The 26,727-nt window shown below is 42.1% G+C and overlaps 1 protein-coding gene across 1 annotated transcript in view; it reads right to left on the bottom strand.

Moving 5' to 3' along the window:
* Positions 1-7,448: 7,448 nt before the first annotated feature.
* The window catches only part of atrn (attractin), a 142,166-nt gene continuing 122,887 nt past the window's right edge, over positions 7,449-26,727 (bottom strand). Inside the window, exons 28-29 of the mRNA XM_085342960.1 lie at positions 18,167-18,281; positions 7,449-14,976 (exon numbers count right to left, since the gene is read on the bottom strand). Coding sequence (XP_085199086.1) covers positions 14,852-14,976; positions 18,167-18,281 — 240 coding nt within the window. The 3' untranslated portion in view covers positions 7,449-14,851. The remainder of the gene's footprint in view (positions 14,977-18,166; positions 18,282-26,727) is intronic.

The raw sequence follows: 26,727 nt of genomic DNA, 5'->3' as shown, positions 1-26,727 counted from the left end.
CTGTGTGTGAAAGGGAATATGGGAGGAATGAAAAAAGAGGACAGAGGAGAAGAGAGAGACGAATGGAACTGGGAAAGGAGGGGAAATGGGGAGAAAGATGCAGGGAACGTGGAGATGAAAGAGAAGAAAATGGAAAGGAGGAGTATGGAAAGAAGAAAGGAGAAGAAGGAGAGAGGAAAAAGTTGAGGGATCAAAGACAGAAATAGATGAGAAGAGGAAAGGGACACAAAATAAGGGACATGGGGGGGGGGGGGGGGGCAACAGCAAAAAAAATTTTAAAAAATGGGTTAAATGAGAAGAGTGGATGAACAACACATGTGTCATGGTCCTGGGCCATGTGGGCCCAGTATTCTTAGTTTTCATGTATTTTTGTATTTTGTTCTTTATTTAGGCCATGCTTCCTGGGTTGATCTGTTACGTTGTTCCTTATGTGTTTTCCCTTCGTGACTCTTACCCCCTGTGTGCCCCTCTGTGTATTTATGAGCCCTCGTCTCTCTTTGTGTTTTATTCTATGTTTTCCCCAGCCCGTTATGTCTGCGTTCTCTCCATGCTCTCTCTCCTCCTGTTTGAACCTCTGTGTACTTCCTGTTTTACTTTGCCCATCTCCCATCAGTGTTACGTTCACTCCTGCCGTCTTGTTATGATTATCAGTGTCACCTGTGTTCCCCGTGTGCATCCACTTCCCCTGATCATCCCTCATGTGTATTTAGTCTCTGTGTTTCATACAGTCTGTGTCGCGTCGTCTGTGTTCCCACCCCCTGTGTTCCGTATTTCCAGCCATAGCCTTTCCATAGTTTGTCCAGTTTAGGTTTCTGTTGAGCTACTACTCATATGCTGCCTTCACTCTGTTTTGTTCCTTTCATCAGCCATAATAAAAGGCTCGCTTTTGTTTAAATCCACTCCTGCATCCTCGCTTGTGTTCGCACCTGGGTCCACCATACACATTCCCGCACGGTCTGCCTCCGCAGACCGTGACAACATGAGGGGGGAAAGGAAGAAACATGAAGATGGGCCATGACTCAAAAAAGAAAAGAAAACAGATCAGGAAGGAAGTGAAAAGAGGAGAGTGAGAGATGGCAACAAAAGGAGACATGAAGTGAGTGAGAGGGAGGGAGGGAGTGGCAGACACAGAGATTAAAGGGAGAGAAAGAATAAAGGAGAGATGGAGAAAGACTGGTGATGAATAATTGCTGGTGAGAACACAGCAGCTCAGCGACACTCAGCCTCTCCTGCCGCCGCTTACCTTGAGGGCTCGGCAACATCAACCGCGGCATTAAAAATAGGAGTGATTATTTGAAAACAGGCCCGGGGAAAAGTGTATTTACAAATAATAATTCTCAACATTTGTTTTTGTCTTACTTGAAGCAGCAGATGGGAGGGGTGGATCACAATCTGACAACTGAACGTGGGGGAAACTTTTTGTCTTTCTAAAGCGACACTTTTAACCCACAGACAGACATCGTGACACCTAAACAAGTAAAACAAGTCAGGACTAGGAACAGTAACAAATCTGTGTTACAATAAGTCGAAGTTTATGGAGCAGAGTGACATGAAAGACTGTTATGATGGATTTTCATTGCAGTTCCAGTTACTACTGCCTGCTTACTTTTGCCACATGAGGCCAGGCAATGCTGTGCACCAGGAGGAACCCAGGACCCACTGCACCAGTGTCAGACTACACTGGTGCAGTGGGTCCTGGGTTCCTCTGAGGTCTGAGAAGGACTTCACGCCAATACCTACGGGTAGTGTCTAGCACCGCCTTAAAACAGGATGGTTCTTGGGCTCGATTCCACCATGTGTCCAGGATCTTTCTGTGTGAAGTTTCCATGTTTGCACATCTGCATGGGCTCCCTCCCACAGTCCAAAGTCATCTCGTTGTTGGGGTTAGGTTAACTGGTGATTCTAAATTGCTCATAGCGTGAGTGTGAATGCTTGTGTCCCTGTGGCAGGGTCTGTGTCTTGCTACAATAGCTGGGATAGGATCCAGCCCTCCACAACTGTGAACTGAACAAGTGAAAGAGAATGGATGGACCTAATAGCAGTCACCAAACCAGCCATGCTGAACCATGTAGCAGGCAGCTCTGGGTGAACCTGCTCTCACCTGGGAAAAGCAGAGGGGGCCCGTGGGGGCCCTAATTCTTCTATGCTGTGGCAAATGCCAATCAGGCTCACTGTCAAGCCACCAAGTCTGTTTCTGATCATTTTGGAGACATCAGCATCGGTGTCCTGCTGGAGGTCATTTTGTAGCTCATCATGAGTTAAGGACCTTCCAATTTTTTTGTAGTTTATTGCATTTTTTGCAATTTATGTAATTACTATGCACTTAATGCATACATATTATTAAAATATGGGCTTTAATGGTTGTATTGATGTATAGCGATTTGAAATGCTCCCAAAAATGGCACTACAGCATGTAAAAATATAATATGAGCTCTGGCGGCCTTGGTTCTTTACAGGGAGTGCAGAATTATTAGGCAAATGAGTATTTTGTCCACATCATCCTCTTCATGCATGTTGTCTTACTCCAAGCTGTATAGGCTCGAAAGCCTACTACCAATTAAGCATATTAGGTGATGTGCATCTCTGTAATGAGAAGGGGTGTGGTCTAATGACATCAACACCCTATATCAGGTGTGCATAATTATTAGGCAACTTCCTTTCCTTTGGCAAAATGGGTCAAAAGAAGGACTTGACAGGCTCAGAAAAGTCAAAAATAGTGAGATATCTTGCAGAGGGATGCAGCAGTCTCAAAACTGCAAAGCTTCTGAAGCGTGATCATTGAACAATCAAGCGTTTCATTCAAAATAGTCAACAGGGTCGCAAGAAGCGTGTGGAAAAACCAAGGCGCAAAATAACTGCCCACGAACTGAGAAAAGTCAAGCGTGCAGCTGCCAAGATGCCACTTGCCACCAGTTTGGCCATATTTCAGAGCTGCAACATCACTGGAGTGCCCAAAAACACAAGGTGTGCAATACTCAGAGACATGGCCAAGGTAAGAAAGGCTGAAAGACGACCACCACTGAACAAGACACACAAGCTGAAACGTCAAGACTGGGCCAAGAAATATCTCAAGACTGATTTTTCTAAGGTTTTATGGACTGATGAAATGAGAGTGAGTCTTGATGGGCCAGATGGATGGGCCCGTGGCTGGATTGGTAAAGGGCAGAGAGCTCCAGTCCGACTCAGACGCCAGCAAGGTGGAGGTGGAGTACTGGTTTGGGCTGGTATCATCAAAGATGAGCTTGTGGGGCCTTTTCGGGTTGAGGATGGAGTCAAGCTCAACTCCCAGTCCTACTGCCAGTTTCTGGAAGACACCTTCTTCAAGCAGTGGTACAGGAAGGAGTCTGCATCCTTCAAGAAAAACATGATTTTCATGCAGGACAATGCTCCATCACACGCGTCCAAGTACTCCACAGCGTGGCTGGCAAGAAAGGGTATAAAAGAAGAAAAACTAATGACATGGCCACCTTGTTCACCTGATCTGAACCCCATTGAGAACCTGTGGTCCATCATCAAATGTGAGATTTACAAGGAGGGAAAACAGTACACCTCTCTGAACAGTGTCTGGGAGGCTGTGGTTGCTGCTGCACGCAATGTTGATGGTGAACAGATCAAAACACTGACAGAATCCATGGATGGCAGGCTTTTGAGTGTCCTTGCAGAGAAAGGTGGCTATATTGGTCGCTGATTTGTTTTTGTTTTGTTTTTGAATGTCAGAAATGTATATTTGTGAATGTGGAGATGTTATATTGGTTTCACTGGTAAAAATAAATAATTGAAATGGGTATATATTTGTTTTTTGTTAAGTTGCCTAATAATTATGCACAGTAATAGTCACCTGCACACACAGATATCCCCCTAAAATAGCTAAAACTAAAAACAAACTAAAAACTACTTCCAAAAACATTCAGCTTTGATATTAATGAGTTTTTTGGGTTCATTGAGAACATGGTTGTTGTTTAATAATAAAATTATTCCTCAAAAATACAACTTGCCTAATAATTCTGCACTCCCTGTACTAGGTCTTAAAGGGTTAATGTCATTAACAGCAAAGCAGCTGAAACTGATGCTACTTAACTGATCAGATCAATATCCCAGAAGCTCGTCTGACTTGATGCTATGCTATCCTTTATGTATTTATTTTTTATAAGAAAGTAGGAGAAAATCCAAACTGTCAAAGGAAAAAGAATGAAAAAGTGGCGCAGTGGCCTTTAGTTCGCTCTTTCAGCCTTGCTTGGTTCACTCCTGCCGTTTGTATCATAGGTTTATTATCACAGCGCGTGCTGTGTTGCTTTGTAATTTCATCTGGAAATGATTGGCGATGCTTGCGGAGAATGTTGGAATATTTCCAGTGATTTAGCAAAGGGACGAGGACTCGTTATCTGGAGAAAAGGTGAGTAAACGCTGTTAAAAGCCGACCGAGTCTCTGCATCATCACAAAGCAGAAGCAGGGAGGAACATACAGCATACTGTACATTACCACTGAGACAGCGCTACAGACACAACCTTTAAAACAAGAATATCTCACTTTAATTTGCGAGAGAATGCGCGAGCTGTGTACTAAAGTTATCTTTCCAGGAAAACGGAACATTCTTGCATGAAAGAAACAAACTGAAGGGAAAAAATGCTCCAAATCCAACCACTTCAGAAAGGACTGATAAATAAATGTATGCTGACAAACACAAATGCACATATGCACATCTTACACGTTATCTAAAAAAAAAAACTAAAAAAACCCTGTTGCATTACAGGCTGAAAAACAGTGAAAAAGTTCCCATCTTTAAATTACTGTGTGTTTGGAATACAGGTTCATCATCCTGTCAGTGGCAGCTCTGCCTCAACAACTGGTCAAGGTGTACTGCCCGTAGGTCATTATCAGTCTGCACTACCACCTCAGAGCCCCCTTTGCCTACAACTAATAGGACAGAGCATGCAACACGCACATTATGTGTCATGCTCAAGTATTTTCAAGCACTGAAATCTGTCCTTTAATTGTAAAGTGATCACTTTATTACCAGGTCTTGTCCCAGCGAGAGCTACATTATGATGCATTTGTGCACCTGAGTAAGTGTTGGAGTCGTTAACAATACCTGGAGGTATAGCTTGTTTCTCCAACCAAGTTCTTGCCACGATGACTTATGGAGCACATTATTGTTTATTAATAGGAAGCAGACTTCACCCCGATTATTTGGTTTGCACAGGCACGAATGCGTTCACCACATTTCCACAGGCTTAGTGGGTATTGCAGGTTTTTATATTAGCTGCTTCGAAGCTCCAAAGTCCCCTCTTCTGGGAGCTGACGAAGTCGTGATTTGGAGTTGGGTGAGGTCCGATGATCCTGCTGTAACTGGAAATCCTAGCCATGTGAAATCATTAGTGTGACTTTTTGGGAGGTTTCTTTTCAGGGTGAATCCCTGAAAAGCACACAACCAGATTTTCTGCACTGTCTGCAGAACAAAGGTTGTTTGTTAAAATAAACAAATAAATTCAGATTTCTTTACCTTTTCTTGTGTTCCTAAACACACCAGGCTCTCCAGAACATGCACCTATTTTTGGAGTTTTACGCTGTAACTCAACTTCTGCTTTCAAGTCAAATGATGATGGTGCTCTATTTTAAAAAGCCCGATGGATCACAGAGCTGATATGTTCTATATGATTCGTCTTTCCTTGCATTATAGATGCCCTCTGTCCACTAGCAACAGTCCCAAAGTGCCAGAAGCCATCAGAATTATTCAAAGAAAAAAAATTCAATTGACAACTTATAAAAATTGTTCTTTTATTCTTTATACATTATGCATGTAAAATCTTAAATATATTCCATGTATTGAAGTAATAGAAGTACTTAGCATCCAAACCTTGAGTCAGTTGAAGTTCTGGTCAGTGCACTTTGTATTCTGTGGGATTTCATTCAAAAACCCGAAGTCTTATCTCAAAGAGACTCACCCTGTGTGAAAGAGGACAAAATTGGCTTCATCTCAATTTAAAATTGTGCTTGCTTTTGTTCAGGACAAGTATTTTGCTGTGGTTAACCAGCATATGTTGTGTTACAACGCACAGTCATGGTAAAAAGAAAGCATGCCTCCTGTCAACTCTAAGCTTTCACCTAACAGGGGAATATTTTACAATCCAGGGCAGCATTAACCTTAAAATGACAACGTGAAACAAACACCACGAGACATTTGACACCGTGTCGTTATTTATTTATTATTTTAAAAACATAAGCCAAACTTGAGAACCAACTATTGGAAAACCTGTGGATCGATTCAAATATCTATAGTATCAATACCAATGCTGGAGCGATACTAGCACGGTAGGATACTTTGTTTCTATCCTCTAACTTCAGTAAGTGAAGCCCACAAACCGCCTTTAGGTTATAGCAGCTGTGTTGGCTACAGTGGTCCTGTGTTTACTTGGTATCGGATCAATACCAACATTTACAGTATTGCGCAGCACTAACATACATTTTTTAAAACCATCTTTTTGCACCGATACCTTGAATTGTTTCCTGTATGACTTTTCCAAACTCCTGCATCACTGCAGAGGAATTTTGACCTACTTTTGTTTACAACGGTGAACTTTTGTTGATGCACAGCTCTCCTACAGTCCCGCCAAAGCACTTCAATCAGATTAAAGTCTGGACTTTGGCCATTTGAACAACTTGATTCATTTCTTTTTCAGCCATTCTGTTGTAGATCTGCTGCTTTGCTTGGGATCATTGCATGATAGTGGTTGGGCCAAGCTTTAGCTGTCAGACAGATAGCCTCACGTCTGAATACTCTGGTATACAGAGGAGCTCATTGTTGACAAAATGACTGCAAGGTGCCAAGAACCTGTGGCTGCTAAACAAACCCAAATCATCATCCATCCACCACCGTGCTCGACAGTTGGTACGAGGTGTTTGTGTCGATATTCCGCCTTTGGTTTTCCATATAAACAGCGCTGTGCGTTGGCTCTACTGTAATCAAAAGAAGTGTTGTGGTGTGTTCACATATAACGTTGCACACCCCGTATTAAGCAGCAGGTAGGAAAGTATTTTAAAATTTCAGAACTTAGAACGGGAGTGGAGATGAAATTTTGTAATTTTACAGCACAGGAGGAACCCCGCCTTCACTCTGATCCATCCCTAAGCTGATTTGTCATATTTTCCACAGCTTTTAAATTCATCCTGCTGTAAACATAAATTTTTCAATACCGGCTCCTTCCATTGCGAGGCGAACATTACATCCTCTAGGGGATGCAAAAGGGGCTTGTTTTGGAATTACAGCATCAAAGACAATCGTTTCAAGTTGAGTGTACTTACTTGAAAGACATCTTAGCCGAATTTGTGCACAGTCTGAAGCACCATCCCTCTGGCACCGAACGAGCACATTCAAATAAGCATTGCAGGAGATTTCCAAAATTAATTATTCGTAGTTATCGAGACAAACAGCAATGGCTGGATTTCCACATTTAATAATAGACAAAAAAAAATGTTCTGTCATTCTTTTATGTACATCAATAATTACAAGGTCAGTAAGCTATTATCCTCAAGTTTTACATGTAGTTGTCATCAGCTTCTAGTAATGCTTGTTCATCCTACTCTGCTGTCTTACATACAAAATATGCACTGTAGTCACATTTTTAAAAGCCGAGAGAGGTTCGCCATAAATGATTTTTTTAAACCATTCAACAAATATCATTCACAATACTTTCTCATTATTTACAAAAGAACAGCAACTGCTAAATTATACATATTAACAGCCTACTTCCTCAAGATATATAATGCCTCTATACAAAAAGGAAGGAGGAGGAAAAACTAGAGGGGGTAATGCCTGAATTTACAATGACCTTATTCAGATGCTTTAACCTAGGTGTTACAGCATTTTAAGTACAGGTTAATGCAGCTAGTGTCTACTTGTGAATATTAGGAACGTTTCCAGTTACTAAACAGACTTCATGAACATGTATCTGCTGTACATTTCTACCAGCGAATACAGAGATTAATAAAGTGAAATAAGGCCACTGTAAAGTTTCAGTGTTACCCTAGTAAAGTTTGAGGCCTGGAAAGCAGAGCAAAATAGAGAAAGCTGCCCATCTATTCGAATCAAAAACAAAAAAAAATGGACAGGTAAACAGGGCAGTGACAGTGTACACGCTTTAAACGTTTCCCTTTGCAAACTTCCACACTCCCTCTCAGATATTTTGAGCTGCTCAGGAGCACTTCACACCCTGGTAACACCGAATGGTAGCGGGAGGTAATTGGCTGGAAAATCTGAACTTTAGGATCCAGGAATCTCGTAATGCGGCATCAGCAGAGTGCCCACGCTAAAGTTCATGTTTACCAACAGAGCTGGGCTTTAACGCGTTTAGACCAAGGGGAGAAAGTCAACAGATTTAGCTTCGGCCTGCCCACGTTGACGTTAAAACGGAGTGTATTGTGCTCTTAGGTTTTGATTTGTCGCATCAATTTGGTCTTACAAAAAACACAGGACACATACTGGAGCTGGATTTCTGACTTTTTAAAAAAAAGGCATTTCATATATATATTCTCATGCCATGCTGGCACAGATTCCTCAACACATAACGAGGAAAAAAAGCCAGTGATTCCATGTTTGACGGTTGAAAACAAAAAGCAGCTTTCCTGCAGCTTTAAAACCTTCCTCCAAGCAATATTTAATACTAATCCACCAAACAAAATAGGGCACACTGAGGCAATCTTCCAGCTCTGTAGAGGTATAATCATTTACTATTTAAGGATGGCAAGACTAAATTAGCAAACGCAGGCCCTTTTCCCCCATAGATGCTTTACAATAAATGCCTTACAGATAGATTCAAACTATTATATTCCAAGTAAAGGTTTTGATTAAAATGTGACTCCAAAAATAAATAAGAGGGGAAGAAAATGAATGTGCAGGTATGTTTCTTAGTAATTTGAAAGGACGGTTATGTTTGACTGGTTTTAATCTGGGATGGTTAAATATTTTCCCTGTTGCTGCCAAAAATTATTTTAGCACAAATTTGAATGATTACGTTTTGTATTTACACTTGAAATTTTTCCGCTACAAATACATAACATTTTTTGAGTACAGTTTCCAGTTTTGCGCTTAAATGACTGCTAGCTTATCCTGATTGCACAGACACCAGAGTAGCTCCACCCCCACTGGTCTACAGGTGGAAACCTTTCTGTAAAGCATCGACTGCAGGACGCAATCGATTTCCATCATGAGCCGTGTTTAAAGGTACCCTGTAGGGTTTTTTTTTTTTTATCATTAATGCTACGCATCAGCAATTTTTTTAAATTGTACACAAACACATCTGTCCCAGTGATTTGATGCTAATCCACTGGGGAAAAACAAAAGAAAAAAAAGCAGCAATGCATCAGAGCAAAAACATGCCGTGCAGGTTAGCACATTTAAAGGTGCAATATGTTTAGATTTAATTATTCCAAAGAAGTGTATGCATCACACATATCGACCGAATTTGGCATGCTAACCTGCCAACACTGACCCGTACTTTTACACAATTGCACTTTGCACTAAAGCATCCAGTCTGCACTCGGCACAGCATCAGAGAAACACCCCCCCCCCAAAAAAAAAACCAACTTTTCTTTTATACGGACACTGAGGACCGGGAACTTTGAGCAGCAGACGGCAGACATGAGCACTGTTTGTGCCTCATTGTGAGTTTTAAAGAAAGTCAGGCTAAGAAAAAAAAAAAACAAGGCTGCTTAGGATCCAGACTAGCTGCTAACGCTAATGCTAATGCAAAAACACTGACCTTCCCACTGCCACCCTAGAGTAAGGTGTTCTACATATTGCACCTTTAAAATTTGGCTTTGCAAAAGAAAAAGTAAAATCCTTCAGTATGTTTGCAAGCCGTCAAAGGTACATGTGATGCATCTGAGGAATACTGACTAAAAATCCAAGGCGGTGCTTTTAACACTAACGAAAGGCGACTAAATGCAGACAGAAGACCACAAAAAGTGGCTAATCTCAAAAATTAGTTATTAGTTGTTCATTTATAAGATACAGGCTACGCTCACACGTACACAGATATTTTTGAAAACACAGATTTTTCTATGCGTTTGCGCCTTTCGTCCGCACGTAAACGGCGTTTTCGGTCACTGAAAACTGAGATTTTTAAAAATGCCTGCCAGGGTGGATATTTTCGAAAACTTTGTTTTTGCATTTATGTGCGGACGAGGAAAACGGAGAAAACGCAGCGTCAAAGATGTGCACCTATTTTGAGGTTACACTGTGCGCCGCGTTTTTGTTTCGGTGAAATGAATTTCTGCCATGGTGGACTTAGACAAAATACTGTTACTGTTAATTTTACTCTCTGTAGTGTTTAAACGCTAACATATACACACACAGTTACTGTCCCTACACACATAGGACTCAGTTCTGCTTCTATGCGCCATCTTTGTTTACTCTTTCCCACCCAGGCTTCTAGACTTCTGATTGGCCAACATTTCTACATGGTTAGGAATATATCGCCACCTGTTGCTTTGGCATGTTCCTAGCAGCGTTTTCCTTCAATTTTGCATTTACGTGTGGACAGGATTTTTTTTAAAAAACAAAAACGGAAAATCTCCGTTTTCAAAAATACCCGTATACGTGTGGACGTAGCCACAATGTAGCTGAGATGAAAACAGCAAGACCTTTTTGTCCATCAGTCATCATTGGGGGGAGATGAGGTTATCATGGGGCGACCTAACTGGACAACAGTAGCTGCAGCTGGGCGTGGCTTCACCCTGCTGAGTGCAAATGAGTTTGCTGCTCGGCATGGCTGAAGCACACTAAGTAGGGCCTTTAAAGCATTAGTTGGCTGAATGGACTTCTCTTCAAGTTCTGTAGAGCTAAATATGCTTTGAATGCGCGCACAGGCCAAATTTATCCAATTACAGCATACAGTCTGGGCCACAAGCCCAGAATTATGAACCCGACAAACTGCAATTAGCCAAGACCAAGAATGAGGCATCGTGCTCTAATGATACATGAAACATGTCGTTACATTTATTATTAAAGTGATAAAAGTAATGACATGCTTTAGATATCAGGTCATACTGTCCAGCCCTACCATTAGCTGTAAGTCAGTCCTGTCCTAACAGGTGCAAACGCACAACTCGGAGTCTGTACACGCCAACACAGTCCTGAGAAGATGCCTGATCGGCAAAACAAAATTAATAAAAACAGCCGTGTGGGTGGACCAGGGATGAACTGCCCTGCATAAATGTTGAAACTGCAATATTACTTCTAAATTTATCTAATTGCTGAATGCTTGGGACTTGTGTAGGAGTCCGGTGTGAGGCTGCTGACAACAAACATGTTTACAGATAAACAGGTTTCATATACATGTCAAAAATCTGGAAAAACTTTAGTCTCGTTTGGGTTTCTTAAGCCAATCATAGCACAGAGGTTAAAGACAAAAACACAAACATTCAACATTATCTCAAAGACATCAGTATCCGACACAGGATCCGTGTCGTTTGAACCATCAAGCAGAAGAAGATCACAGTGGGCTGACTGGACATGCAGAGCTCACATCTTCTTTACAAGCTCAGTGTCTTTCTTAAAAAAGGGAAAAAAAAAAACTTCAAAGTGACAACTCGCTCTTTAATGGTCTGAACCCATCATCCCACAGTTCCTCTGCCGTCTGCATTAACCACTGCACCGCCCTGTCACCCACGGCCAAAGAAAGAAAGTGGCGACAAACCGTCCCCGGTGAGTTACAGTTTACAGATTTACCTTGGCTGCACAGATTTTACATTCATTTATAGAAAACAAAACAAACAATCTTTATGAAATTATTACTGCAGTACAGTCGAAGCAGTTGTACACCACACTCGTATGGAGAGAGTCAATGCAACAAAATCATATTTGCAATGATGAAAACGACTGCCGTTGTAGGTTTTGTCACTGGAGAGTACAGTAAAGCGATTGAGCATCGTGAACAGCTAGTGTTTTATGTTAAACAGAAACAGGCCTGCTGCGGAGTGAAAACGTTAACCTGCAGAGAAATCAAAAACGCAAAGGTGCTGGCAGATCTCAGAGCTGCTGACGCTGCAGAGGAAAGACAGATGTAGTTCATGTGCCGTTCGGGCATTTTAGTGTTGGGAGCACATCGCCACCTTTGATGGCGGTTAATTGGAGTTTGCGAGCCGCGTGTCTGTCGTGTCTCTGCCACACTTTTGCCTCACAGGTTATTGTAAAGTCTCACTTTTAAGCCAAATCTCACACAAAGCGTAATTTTCTTCTTCCAATGGCCAACATAGCATGTTTTATCAGAGTTTCTTGAACTGAACTCCACCTTCAAATGGTTGGAGGTGAAAGAACTCCTTCATTCTGAGACAGGGTGGTAGGTGTTTTCAAAGGGACTGAAAAAGTACTAAATAAAAATACTCTGTGGAACTCAGAAGGACTCTTTGTGATCATCACATTCATGTAATAATAGTTGGTTATTACCAAAACGCCCTACAAGATCCAGAGCCTCAGCTTAATATAAATAATAATAATTAATATTATTTTATTCTGTAAAAACAACCCAACAAAACATCAAACTACCCATGTTGGGTAAAAAAACAAACCCTTTATTCTAGCAGAGGAAAATTGATAAAGACTGCAGGTGAAGCACTTTGATTCCTCAAAGCACGAGCACGAACGGAGCCGCTTCTCCGCGCCGTGACGCTCGCCGAGCAGAGTCACAAGCGCACGCGGCACTCTATAATTACAGAATGTCAGCTTTGTTCATGCTTTCTGTTCTGACCTTTTCCCAGTGCTAAAAGTGTGCCCTTTAACCAGGCGGTGTGAAGTTCTAGTATGCTGCGCACATGTGAGAGCCAGGAACTAAACACAACGAGCTCTTTAGGGTAGAATGCAAACTATTAAATTGTTCTATTGCTGCACTTCCCAGAGAGCGGGAAGTTTACAACCTTACGAGACTGCAGGAGACGCACCATATTTCCTATAGGTTGATACACCAACAAATGTGTCGAAGGCCTAAAAGTGCTGCAGTGTACAACTTATATCCTGTATATGTGAACAATAAGATACATATATAGCTACATGCAAAATTGAACAAAGAAAGAAAAACTAAAGCAAAAAATGGCACAAACCCAAATTTGATGCTTTAGTTGTGACATCTCTGTTTTAATCTACCAATCTCAGTTTTTCTGTGTTTGCCTTGAGATTTTTTATTCTGCATTTTCCCTCATTTTCCCACTTGAAGTAATGCTGCTTTAAAAGCAGGACCGATATTTTAGATGTAGACTGTAGACAAGTGCAGGGAAAAGCAGCTGAGGGACCAGACGACAACATAAGAGACATGGAGGCCAATTCAAAAGTCCATTTTTAAAAAACGATGCTCTTAAAGAAACAGGCACTGACTCATGCATTCTGGCTGCTAACAAAAGTAAAAAAACACTGCACTTTACCATTTAAACGCTGGGGTTTAGCAGCTCCACTGTAGCCGCATCGATAAGGGCACAGACGTCGCTGCTGTATGGGCTAATTGGGCGGTTGTAGATAGATCACAGATGTGGAACGATCGCAATCGAATGGCACAATAAGAGCGGCGGAGATGCTGGTATCCCGGGGGTAGGAGGGATGCATTGCATTTTGGGAAATGAGAGCAGTAATTAGAAGGTATGGATTTCTTAGGCAACAGTCTCAGAGCTCAACAGTTGCCCTGGCAGCGGTCACTAACATCAGCCAAATCACTTCAGTCAGAGTCACGTGATCTATAGGAAGCCTGTGTCACAATGGTTTCGAGGACAATTTTTAATTGCCAGAGGTCCCCCCCCCACCCCACCACTACTTCTAGCTCTGTGTGTGAGTGAGCTTTGCATGCTGCCATTGGCTTTCATTAGAACTGGAAGAGTAATTAGCTGGAAAAGTTTCAATTGCACTGGCGATCCAGCAGCCAGCCGGCCAGTACGGGTGAGGCATTGCAGCGGTCTTGCCTTGTGCGGCGGACGGCTCGGCAGCCAAATGGCCAAAGACAGAGAGACGAAGCTCCAGACAGGCCGCAAGAGTGGGCAGCGGGAGAAGACACATAGGCCGATTGAAATGTCACACACTCTTTAAATGGGCTCTGGCTACACAGGCAACCTCCTACAGTGGATCCTCATTAAAGGAAGACTGAACATGCTGTTAGCTTGCTCGGAGGCCAAACTTTGCAGGACTCCAGTGACAACAGCCCTCAGTGCTGAGCTGTGAACATGACAGCAGGTGACAATGGGCTACAAATGGGTACAAGGGCTTGCTGAAGTGTGTGTTATGCGTTTTTGTGTGTGCATGTCCAACTGAGCGTGTCCAGTTTTGTTCCTGCCTCTGAAATAACACAATACAAAAGAAAGAACAACAATAACTTAAATAAAATGCGAACATAGACGGTCGCAAAGTCTCTGGATTTTTTTTGTTTTGTTTTTTGTTTTGTCAAAAACTACGAGACAAGGATCTCTTCTAGCAGCAAGCCGTGGCCGCCTCGACTAACGAGGTGGTGTCGACAAATGTAAAATGTTTCGCTGAGGGGGAGGGGAGGGGTCAGCACCTGCTCTGTCCCTTCCTTCCTTCCTTCCTCCCTCCCTCCCCCCTCTCTGTGTCTAGTTTCTGTCGATCAGTTCGAGGGGACTCCAAGCATCAAAGTTCCTGTAGGAGGACAGGAAGGGGGAGACCTCTGAGGCTGCAGTCTGCCAAATGTCTCGGCCCCCTTCACCAAAACGTTCAAGTCCTGCGTCCCAGCATGCACGTCTCCCTGCCAGAGCGGAGCTGGTGGGAGTCTCTGAAGGATGGGGCTGAGGCGAGGGGAGGGTGGGGGAGGCTGATGGGAGAGCTTTTGGTGTTGGGATGGTAGAAGAGGACAGGGGATGCAGTCAGATGCAGGTGGATGGCTGTGCTGTGGGCTGCTGTTTACGGTTCCTCAGTCCGCCAGACTTCTCCTTGTACCCCACACACATCTGCTGAGATACATCGACCAGCGCGCTGGCCACGGCCAAACCTGCGCACACAGGAGGACTCGTTTAGTTAAAGTAAAAGATATAAAACTACAAACATGAATTACTTTTATTACGCTTTTCCTTATTTTCTGTCATATCAACCTGTGAACTTTGTATAACATATAAAACATGTCCAAAGTTTCAAACATGTGCAAATAATCACACTGCTCCACAAAAGACAAGGTACGATCTACTATGATCAGGGGTGCACATGAGTGGTCCACAGGTGTGCATGCGACATGTGCGCCCCTGAATATGATCACCTCAAGCACAGAGCTTTGTTTTTCTTTTTCTTTTTTTTGTGAGAGGCAGCCAATCAGAAGACAACTTTAAAAAACCTAAAAAACACAGTGTGACCTTTAAGACAGAGGATGAACTGCGATGTTAGCACTTTTAACCTCCAAGAATACAAATGTGGAGCTGGGAATGAGGATAAATGATCAAGTTTAAAGTAGAAACTGACCCATAAATAAGGAAATCGATGCATATAAGTTAAATTAGAGGGAGAGAAGTTAAATGCTAAGCCATGTTAAAATGGCGAGGAGATCGTTTATAATTAAGGAAAAAAATTAAGACACTGAAATGTATGCACTGGTAACAGTCTCAAAAACCCAGCATTAATTAGGCTACACTTGCAATATGAGGCTAACTCTGAATGCAGTAACTGTAATGTGGGGAAAGCTGCTGATGTGTGGAAAGCAAAACACACAACTGCCAACTCACAACCGCGTACACAAACGTGCAGAGCTGGCAATCATTAACTTACACCACACTTCATCAACATTTAATAACATTCTCTGAGCCATGAAATACCAGTAAACTCCATTTATCACCAATATTAGACGCATTTATTGCAATCAAGTAAACACTGAAGGCATAAAAAAGAGAAAACGGCTGCGCTAGGGGTCGCATGCTGAGAAATCATACAGATACTACTAGTTTCTTATTGGTTGAAAAAGAGAAAAAAAAGCAGGATGGCTCAAATCACCTAAACGAGCCGAAGATAGAAATCAGTGATAATCTGTGGTGGTGATATCCTTTTGGTTGCTATGAAATGAGCTAAAGAGTGCTGTGAGGCTGGGATGCTGAAAAACTGAAAGCAGTTTAAAGATCTGAAAGCAACACGGCTGGATGGGGAGCAAGTTAAAAGCATTATAACGGTAGACCCCCCCCCAGGGCACGAGGAGATGGGAGGAACACGGCTAACATGGTCTCAACAAAAGCTGCCCGAGGGAAAGCTCCATCGAGAGCCGCGGCAGTTTTGTTATGACAAAAGGACAATGTGGTAATTAATAAGGGCCTTAGGCATGCTGATGGTCTGGGGATTGCAACTGTGGGAGGCAAAGAGCTATACAACACAGAGGAGGAAAAAAATACTGAAAGAAAGGCGAGTTGAATTATTGAGACAGTAAAAGAAAGAGAACAGGAAACAAAAACTAAGAAAAGGTAAGGGAAGCAGCACTTGGGTCTTATCAGAGGATCTTGAAAAGAAAGATAAGGAAAACAGATGAAGCATGGGTGGGAATGTGAAGACAGCAAGTGACAGAGCAGAGGATGAAAGAAAGTAATGGACTCAATTCTCAGTGCAGTCAGAAGTTGGGCAAAAAAAAGGAGGAGGAAGGGAAAGAAGGGAGCAGAGGGAAACAGGAAAAACACTAGATTGCACTTTAAAGCAACGAGGATGAGAAGAGGATAGAGAGGAATCAAGCACAGAATGAGTCTGCATGGATATAGCTGCAGTATGCTTCCTAACACACCAAGTAGATGAAGGTAGGAAAGCAACAAGCAGTCTTCATTTCGCCACAGGAAGAGGAAAAAAGGAGGGAGTGAAGAGCAGTAACTGAGGAAAACCAGGAATAGCACTGCTGCTTTCAAGCTGCAGCGTTTTTAAAAATGAATACATCCACATCAAAACGATGGTGCTACATGAAGTAATTACTGTAAACATGTTAGACCACTGTCGAGATGGATGTGCATGATTTTGCTGAGACTAAAAATCACGCAATCCCCAAGTAGCACTCAGAGGTGTGGTTGGTTCTGCGAGTAATTTACAACTGTTGTGCTGTTTTCCAAACACAGGCACAGTCAGCTGATGTCCAAAAACAGGCAGTTAGTGAGGTCGGGTTAATTGGTGATCCTAAATTGGACATAGGTGTGAATGAGAGTGCGAATGCCCCGTGAGAGGCTGGCGACTGGTCCAAAGTGCACGCAGCTGAATTTGAGTAGGTCCACCACTAAAAATCAGTCATGTGGTCAAGTAGAGCTCATGAGATCACTGTGAAACCTTGAGTGCTCTCCATGGTCCTGAAATCACAACGGTTCAATTTGAGTGTAATTAAATTTAATATTTTACGTAAAGGTATTGATCCAGACTGACATCCATCCAAGGCCTGATTATTGTCAGGATGGGGTCCAAAATCCACATCGTGATCCCTCCGTTCTCTCCTTTCTCCAACTGCTAAAAACTAAAGAGTGGCTGGAAGGTTGCCGCAAGTGAGCTAATACAGGGCGCAATACATGCTTTTTTCCAGCGTTAAATATCAGTGCAAATAGCACGTCACAAATCAGTTTGCACGCTTGATTTAAATATTCTCTCCTTCCTATATTTTGAAAAAGGAACCAAGAAATCTCTAAATTCCTAATTTTTATGTCATCTTCTCACTGTGCTCTGTTTCTAAATGCTGATAGTGCTTTTTTACCTCCCACCAAAACCCAAATCTGGTCCTTGCATCCTAATTTTTTTTTATTTAAATATATAGGCCTGGGGGAAAAAAATAGATGCGTGAGCTCTCAATTATTTTTTATCCATGTATATTAAATGCATTAACTTGGAAGCATTTTGCAGGTTTATCCTGTACAAATATTAAATAAAATTTTAACTAATCTATAGATTAAGAATCAAGATCACCAGTTTCATTTTCTTAAAACTGAAGCTGGTGTGTGTGTGTGTATACACTGAAGGCTGGATCATAAAGTCAGTGTTGGATAACAAAAGAAAGAGGAAGTGAACCACGTTGAAAAAAGACTGAAAGGCTCAAAATTGTCATGGACCGACTAAGACCAAAGCTACAGTACATAACAGAGGGGGGAGGAAGTCAGATCAAGGAAAGATGATGTAAAAAAGTGAGGCTCAATCAAACAAACAAGTCAGGAAAGAAAAACAAGTGAAGGATTTTAAAGGCTGCGTCTTACCAGACTGTCCTGGAGGAGGGATTCCGCCGGTGCCCCTGGGTAACCGTACAAAGATGGAGAGCACGGCGGCTTTGTTGCCAAAGCAAGGCTCGAGGGCGATGGGTTTTGGGACGGACTGTGGAAAGAAAATGGGAAAAGAAGAAAAAAGTATACATCACAAGGCTCTCAAATCCTGGTGAACACACACCATTTTCAAAGCCGTGGATAACAGAGGCTTTACTGTTACTGTTCTTGTTTGTGTCAGCAACATGCACAGAAACACAAAAAACCCACCTTTCTATCCCGTGCTGAGATGCAACTACTGATCTGCAGGCACAAATTGCCCACCCCTCCAACCTTCAAAATCCCCAACTGAGCACAATTTCATGACAATGCCGCATGTGTGCAGCGTTGGCAATGAGTGGCTATCAAGCGAAGACGCCTGAATGGAGATTTGGGTCGGCGGTGTGCTCCGGTCGCTGCAGGCCGTCTGACACGCCTGACTCTCTAATACCAATATCTCCTTTTTATCAGCGACTCATCCATATGTGGGGGATGAGTCCCCCCCCCCTCCACCCTGTAAACACTGTCTGGATCTGCTGCTGATGCTAGCCTCGTACAATATTTATAGTTTTACCTCGACAGAGGATATGGATATGGAGAATGCCACCATCTTGCCTGCATACAGATAACTTCCTGTGTCTCTCTGGCTTTGTGTTTTGAATTCCTGAGCCGGACAAGAAAAATTGGGCCATGGCATGGCTTCACACACTACTGACACTGCCTCTCAATGTGCTCAAACACAAAACCTTCCAAAACAGACAAGTTGAGATCCTTCCCATGGCAGTCTTTATACTCTGGAGAGTTGAGTTTAACTCCCCGAGCGGGAATGCAGCTAAAGTGACACACGCACGCACATACAGCACTAGGCACACACTCTTTTCGCCTTTTCACTCACAAATTCATCACAGCTTGTCTCTCTCACACATACAGATACACACACACATACACACACACAGGCACAGTAAGTATACACATGGGGAGCAGGGCAGTAATGATATTCAGGCTCTGACCCATTTTACACATTTATTCTCTGCTCCGTCTCTCTGAGGCTTACCTTTCATACCAGCAGGATACACAGGCTGTCTCGCAGGTAGCTAGGGAAGTGGCACAAAGACCTGGATGCCTCTGGGTGTCTGTATGTATGTGTGTGTCTGAGTAGGGATTCAGTTCAGCTGGTGCTGTAACAGAAGGGAGTCTGTATTTGTTTATGCCCGCACACATGTGTGTCTGTCTGTTTATGGCACGTGTGCTTTCGGAGGTGTGCCTGTGCAATTGGCCGTGCTCAGGTACAACCTGACAGAGAAGGGCATTTTATGCCCAGTTATGTGCACTGTATACAGTACGCCTTAGTGGATACCATCATGCCTTCCAGACACTCAATAAATGTGCTGGTGATTTTACACGTCGGCCTCATGCATGGATAAACCATCATATCCGTTTTTCTCTAAAAGCAATGACTGCAATTTGACTGGGTAGGACACTCTGGCACTCCCGTATCATTTTCACACAGCTGTACCCTCTTATGGGAGATGTCCCAAGACGGGGTTCTTGCATGCAAGAGATCGCAATGCTTCGCAGCACTGGACACTTGATGGACAGGTCACTAGGGCGGTGTCGTAACAGATAATCGACAGGGCCTATCTCTCTTCTACGGCCTCGTGCAACCATGCAAATGCAAACCATGCTCCTAGATTTTGGGCAAAAACCAACATGGCGGCCTGCTAGCAAACTTTCTCTTACATTTAACAGTCATTTTTACTATTTTTGTCCAGCAAAATGCACCTCTAAAAATAACACCATATAATGCAAGAAATAAGTTAGTATTCCAAGATGCATTCAGCCAAAGCCTATGTTCATATAACAACTGGCTAAACAGAAAAACTGGCTTTACACTTTGCGCTGCGTGTGCATAACACCAATGTGTGTGTATATAAGAGCTCGCAACACTTTCTCCTCTCACATTTACACACACACAGCATTAAAGCCCTTCCTGAGAACTGACGGGTGTTGGCGTGTCACCCTCTGGAAACACTGCAGTCGAACCAGCAGCAGCAAATAAATTTCCAGACACTAAAGCTGTGGCCTGCTTCTCAACTCTTACAATGTAGCTTACCATCACCAGTGTGTGAATGTGTGTGTGAATGGGTGGATGACTGGATATGTAAAGCGCTTTGGGGTCCTTAGGGACTAGAAAAGCGCTATATAAATACAGGCCATTTACCATTTACCATAACTCTGACACGCAATAAATAAATTACTGTAACAGTGGCACGGCTTTGAGAAATTAATCTGACTAATGTAGACAAAGAGGCCCAAAGATAATAGGATGGGTCACTGCTTTGTTTTGCATTCTCTTCTCCTTCAGCCTCCTTCTTTACCTCCACCCCACTCTTGTAAAGATATTTTTAAAAGGCTAAAATCACAGAGAGTTTATGCTTTACAATCCATATAGTGTGCCACAGCGTCTCCTTCATGACCTCTGACCCAGACAAGGGAAAACTTCACAACAGCTTATCACGGTGAAGACAGAGCTCCTTCTTCCATGTAATGTTCTCTATTAAAAAGGGAAAAAAACACTCTTTCACTCCCTTGCTTTTGCCATTTGTTTGTCTTTTAAATCGCTTGCCTCGGTGGTGCTCACTGTCACATTTCAACATCAACCCCAAGTTGTAAAAGAACATGTAAAAATGCTGAAAAATCTCACAAAAGACAAGCAAAGTTTTTTTGGGAGACGATAATGTGACGTAACAGCTGTAGAAGTGACAAGTTAACAGCTAATAACAAAAGTCTACTGTAGTATATAACATGTAGTATTATATGAATAGAAACATATGACCTGCGCTTACTCTCTCTCTGCTTTTTTAAACACGTCTCAGTGCAATACTTTGCATGTTTTGGTTTATGCCACTTTCACAGCTGTTCAGTGACGCTATTGTCTCCCCAAAACTACTGTAGTGTTTTTGTTTTATGTACTTTGTGTTTTATCCAACTCCCTGTGTTTTATTCATCTTTTGTGTATCTTTAACGTTGTCTTTGTGTTTTATTCCATTTCTGTTGTTTACTGGTGTTTTCTGTGTGTTTGACATCTGAGGGCTACCACAGCTATCACATAACGCAGCCCCTTTATATGTTTGCATTTAATAAGACTAAAGGATTTTTCTCAAAAACGAGCACTAAATGCCTCACTAAACGTGAAAAAATGATTTCCGAAACTCTTAAACAGTCTTGCCTCCCAACATCTGTGGTTACTGGGGAAACTGTAAGTGTGCTACGCTTCATCCCATGTGAGACACGAGGCTGCTAAACTCTGCAAGCTGTCAAGTTTCTGACACTTGTGTCTGAAATGACACGTATGAACCAATCAGTTTATCTTCAAGGAATTCCCCTTACACATATTACACTATTTATAGGCACAGCTCTTTCTCTCTTTCCTTTCAGTGAGTTCACGAAAACAGAGGCTGAGCAAGAATAGAAAAAAAGCACGAGTCCTTCTCTAAGAGTGGATTTCAATGGCAAATACAGACGAATTCACAGCACAGATATCATGTTTAATGCATGTGTATGATGACCTTGTCAGCTAGTGTTCTGATTTTTGAAATAAATAAATAAAAATCAGGTCTGACTTTGATTACTATCAATTTTCTGGAGCACCTCAAACACTGTATACTGTATAGAAACAGAAAATATCCAATTAAGGTTTTTACAGAGAATGAAAAAAATAGATTTAAATGAACTACACATTAATTTACTTTTTGTGAAGGTTGCTGTGGGACGCAGTCAGAGGTGTCTATAGCGCTCCAAAGGCACTTTAGAAAAGCAAAATTAAAGACTCACAAGAGAGGTGGCAGAGAACCAGATAAAAGCATCCTATTTTTCATTTGATTAAAGTAAAAGCCAATATTTTCCCCCAAGGCAACAAAGAGAAGAAGAAAAAAAAAAACCAACCTTAATATCCCTTACAGCTTTGTGTGATAAATGAGTGATGACTCAATAACGAGATAAGACAACAAAGCACTCACTATAAGGATCATTTCTTCCCATTTTCAAAATCACGGTGCCAGAACATCATTATATTCTGCTGACACGGATTGCTAAAAAAAATGGGAATAAAAATACCGACAACTGACAACCAATACAACATAAGGTAGAGCAATACCACACTTGGCTAAGTTTGCTCCTCGATGCCTTGGTACAAGAAAAGATGAAACAATTATTTTGGCCTTGCCAGAAGCACTTCAACTAGGCTGGGTTTGCTCCAGTCCACTGGCCTGTTTTTGCCTCGGGCAGAATGGATTTCTCATCCAATGTTTTTACAACTGAAAAATAAGTGGCGCCGTGATGACTCGAGCACATCTGTATTCTGTGTAAAAATAAATTAAAAAAAAAAAAAAGAAGAAAAAGACTGGCAGCTTTTAATTTCACAGCTTAGAGTCCAAGTCCAATTTCCACCGCAGCAGCTGCAAGCTGCTCTTAGGTTGTGACTTGTTTTCGTGTCGTTTCTCATTTTATAACACCGGTATCTCATATTCAGACCGAAGAGGGAGTAGGCACTGCGAATAAGTGTGGTATTGGAAGAGACTCGCTATCAGACTGATGTGAGATGTGACAATGGGATCATTTTGATTTCAACAGGCCTTGTTGCATTGTCAATTGCGGTGTTCATCAGCACTGCATCCAGTGTACAACCTCAATTTCAACTTGACGCTACTAGGCAGGTGCTTCACTTTCTATTTTTGAGAAAAACAAAACAGGAAAAACCAAAAACCCTAAAACAAACAAACACACCTAATTTATCTTCCACAACATACATTTTATTTTGTCCTATACAGAAATTAAGGGATGGGGGGGATCAAAAAAACAACACCTTGAAAAATTCAATTATCCATCCTTTCAAACTCTTTGAGCGTGCTTTGTCTTTGCCTAAGATGTTCCCCGAAGGAGGTGTCTTTTTCTGTGGTCTTCTTCAGAAGCTGCATGTTAATAACATTCCCCAGCAGATGCCTTTGTTATATGGTGTTGAAGCGCTCTCCCCCAACTCCGCCGGCTCCCCCTTGCTCAACCTCCCTCACCAGCCGCCACTCTGGAGAGTTATCTAGAGTGGCCAGGCAGAGCGGCAAAAGGTTTTGTTAAATTACCTCCAGTAATTAGCCCAGTAGGAAGAATTGCCCACACACACACAAAAACACACATACGTTCACATTGATGTGGGCATACAAAGCAACCGCATGCTGCTCCGCTTTCATCCACTGCATTCGTTTCTACTTTAGCAGCAGCCAGGGGATAGTTTTCCCCTAGCAGCAACAAGAGCAAGCCAGTCTCCCTGTTGTGGTGACTCACTAGGTACAGCCGCACCACTGAGCCAACTTTGAGTTTTTAGTGAGTTGGTTTCTTTCCACCAAAAATCATTTGGCACCCTGTAATGGCAACATATGGTGATGGATTTGAACTAAATCCTCCAGAGAAGTTTATATATAAGTGCAGTACTGTGCAAAAGCCTCCAACCACACATATTTCTTTATGTTTTGCTGGGCAAATAGGCAATATGTGCAGCAATTTATTCAAATATGCAATTATAAATGGAAAAAGCATGTAAGTATACTAATTAAAAGTACCTGCCCCGTTCCCAATGTAACATTTACATGTTTTCAAATCACCAAACTGGTTTTAATATTAGACCACAATGAAAATGAGTAAATACAAAACAATCTTGATGGACATTCAAAGCTCTTCTTTGAACTTTGGATGCCTTTTGTTCGGTTCTCTGTCAAGTTGATCCCGCTGAGCTTCAAAAATGTTCAAGTACAATCCGTGACTGATAATGTTCCAAAAAATGCTTTTACTGCACTTACAGTCAGATCAAGCAAAATAAATATTGCTTGGTGGAGCCAATTTGGATGGTTTTTTTCAGCATTCATAACTCAAAAAGATTCCCAGCATCCCCGGCTGAAATGCAGCCCCAAACCATGATACAGCCTCCACTGTGTTTTACAGATGGCTGTAGACACTCGCTGCTGACCTCCTCTATACAAACATGAACCAAGTTTAAATTTGGTTTAAATTTGAATTTGAACCAAAACATGCAAGTATAGGATCTGTTGCCACTAATTTTCAGTCCAGTTCTTGTCTAATTTAGAGGGTTTTTTTCACTGAAGCGTATGTGCAGTAATGCCAACCGCATGCTAATTTTATTTGAAGACTAAAGACAGCGGAAGAGAACAATGGCTGTCATTTTTAATACAAACGCACGCACACACAAGCTCAAACAAACTGAGGTATCTGATGTGCTGGCCAAAACAAACAAAAGGCACATACTTTTCTTCTAGTGCTCCCTCATCTTTCAGCCCATTTCTGTTTGTTGGTTTTTACATAAGTGCCAGAACAGAAACACTGATTACTGACAAAACAACATAAAACACCTCAGGAAATATAACCTCAGACATCAAAAATGTGTAATTGCATGTAATTGTAATTCAATCTGGGAGGAAAAGTCCTTTTTTTTCCCATTTCACAATGAAATACAGAAAGGACCTAAAAAATGAGGTACACAATGAATAGAAAAAACAAACCCTAGCAAATAAAAATAACTGAGCACTGATCTGCGCTGATTGATTTTGCCTCATTAAGACAGAATGTGACGACCTTCTCTGTACCTTTAAGGGCAAGTATTGATAACTCAGTATATCTCAACAAAGATGTGGTTATTTGAAGGGTAGTTAAATAACTTCTGATGCACAACCAGTCATTTTGTCCTATAATCAGGCCTGAAATGTGGCAGACTCCACTCTGATCAGAAAACACTACTCCTAGTAGGGTTTTAATAGGTAAAGACACCAACATTAGTAGAATACGCCTGACCTGCAGCTTAGAATGACATATCATAAACACGTTAGATAAAACAATACTTTTCCCTCCCAATAGCAAACACTACTTTTTTTTTGCCTCACATGTCCTGATTTCCTCTCTTCACACAGTATCTATGAATAAAAGCAGAGCAGAAGGCGTCACAAAGGTAATCATCTGCCTGCTATGCTGGGACCGCAGGCTCCATTTGGCAGGAGCTGAGTGAATATATCTCATCGGCGGAGCAAGTTTGGACTTCCCATCGTGACTATAAACAACTTTAATGATCTTGAGCTTGCTGTGCGGCGCCTGGCCTCCCGTATACTCTGACTGTGGGCCTTAATACACAACTGTAGCATCCTGATAAAACAGCATGGAAACAAGGGGAAGAACCTGCTCCGAGTCGCTCAATCTGAGCTGGGAGGAGATAGGATAGCGCACACTCACTGTGAGCAGGTTAAGGCACAGAAAGCTGAGGAGGAAGATCTAAATTGGATCTCTGCTCCTGGGCTGCTCCTACCCTGATGGAGAGGAGGAGAGCAGGCTGGGAAGAATAGAAGAAACAAGAAAAAAAAGACCAGGAAGAAGAAAAGGTAATGCAGAGCAGGAAGAGTCTGATTCTGCAGCATCTTTTCTTTCTCCGCCACAGCGACACACAGGAGTGCACACAGAATGCACATAAACACACACAATAAAGGGGAAAAAACAGATAAGGCCAATAGAAAATCCTAGACAGCTGATAGGATCATTTAAGGGCTAGTAAATTAGAGGAGAACACTACAGTGAAGTAAGGATGTCAGACAGGGCACAAGAGCGACGAAAAGAAAAAGAAAAGATACAAAGCAGAGGACAGAATGAGTCAAAATGGAGAAAAAAGTGAAAGACAAGAACAGAAGAAGCAATATAAATAAAGAAATGGGAAAATATACTGAATAGATTTGAATAAATGACATGAGAAGAGAAACGACAAACGGAAGCCAACAAGAAAAGAGTAAAAGTAGAGACGAGAACCACTGCTGGGTAAAGGGGAAAAAAATCGAAATGTAGAAAATGCAAGAATGCATTAAAAGGGGAGAGAGGGCATAAAACAGAGAAAAGTGGAAGAGGCTAACCAAGGAAATTACAATGAAGAGCAGACAAAGGAAAGACAAAATAAGATAATAAAAGCCCGAGATTAACAGAAGAGATGAAAACAGGACATTAAAAAAATGAAAAGAAAGGGCAAATGATAAAGCAAAGAAAGCAAAATGAATAAAATGAAGATAGAAGAGAAAAAAACAGTAAAAGATGGTAAATTACAAAGAAGTTAAAAGAAGGCGAGAAGAAGAAAGAGGGACGAAGAAGGAGGCAGTAGGGAAGGGAATATTTAAAGGAAAGGAAAGATGAGAAGAGGAGAGAAGAAGTGAGGACAGAGGAGCAGAGATGTGAAGAGGCGGCATAGTTTCTGTTCAAGCAGGGGTTTGATTAGCTGCTGATCTTCCCGAGGGGCCCCGCAGCCTTTGCTAGAAGTAACCTTGTGCTCATGATCCAAGCCCCTTGAGATGCATGGACCCTGTCAGAGCCGAGGGGCCCTGAGCTAGCCTGCTGCACAGTCCTATAATTCTGAGCTGCATCTGCATTCAGGGGTCATTCATCACAAAGCGCACAGTCACAGGTATGCCTGCCTGCGGCTCTGTGCC

Source organism: Diplotaxodon limnothrissa, linkage group LG19, assembly GCF_057381915.1.
Source record: "Diplotaxodon limnothrissa isolate DT_005_m linkage group LG19, D_limnothrissa_male_GT1.1, whole genome shotgun sequence".
NCBI classification, from domain to species: Eukaryota; Metazoa; Chordata; class Actinopteri; order Cichliformes; family Cichlidae; genus Diplotaxodon; species Diplotaxodon limnothrissa.
Note: the sequence above shows the minus strand (reverse complement) of the source record. Positions and strands in the feature narration are given on the sequence as shown.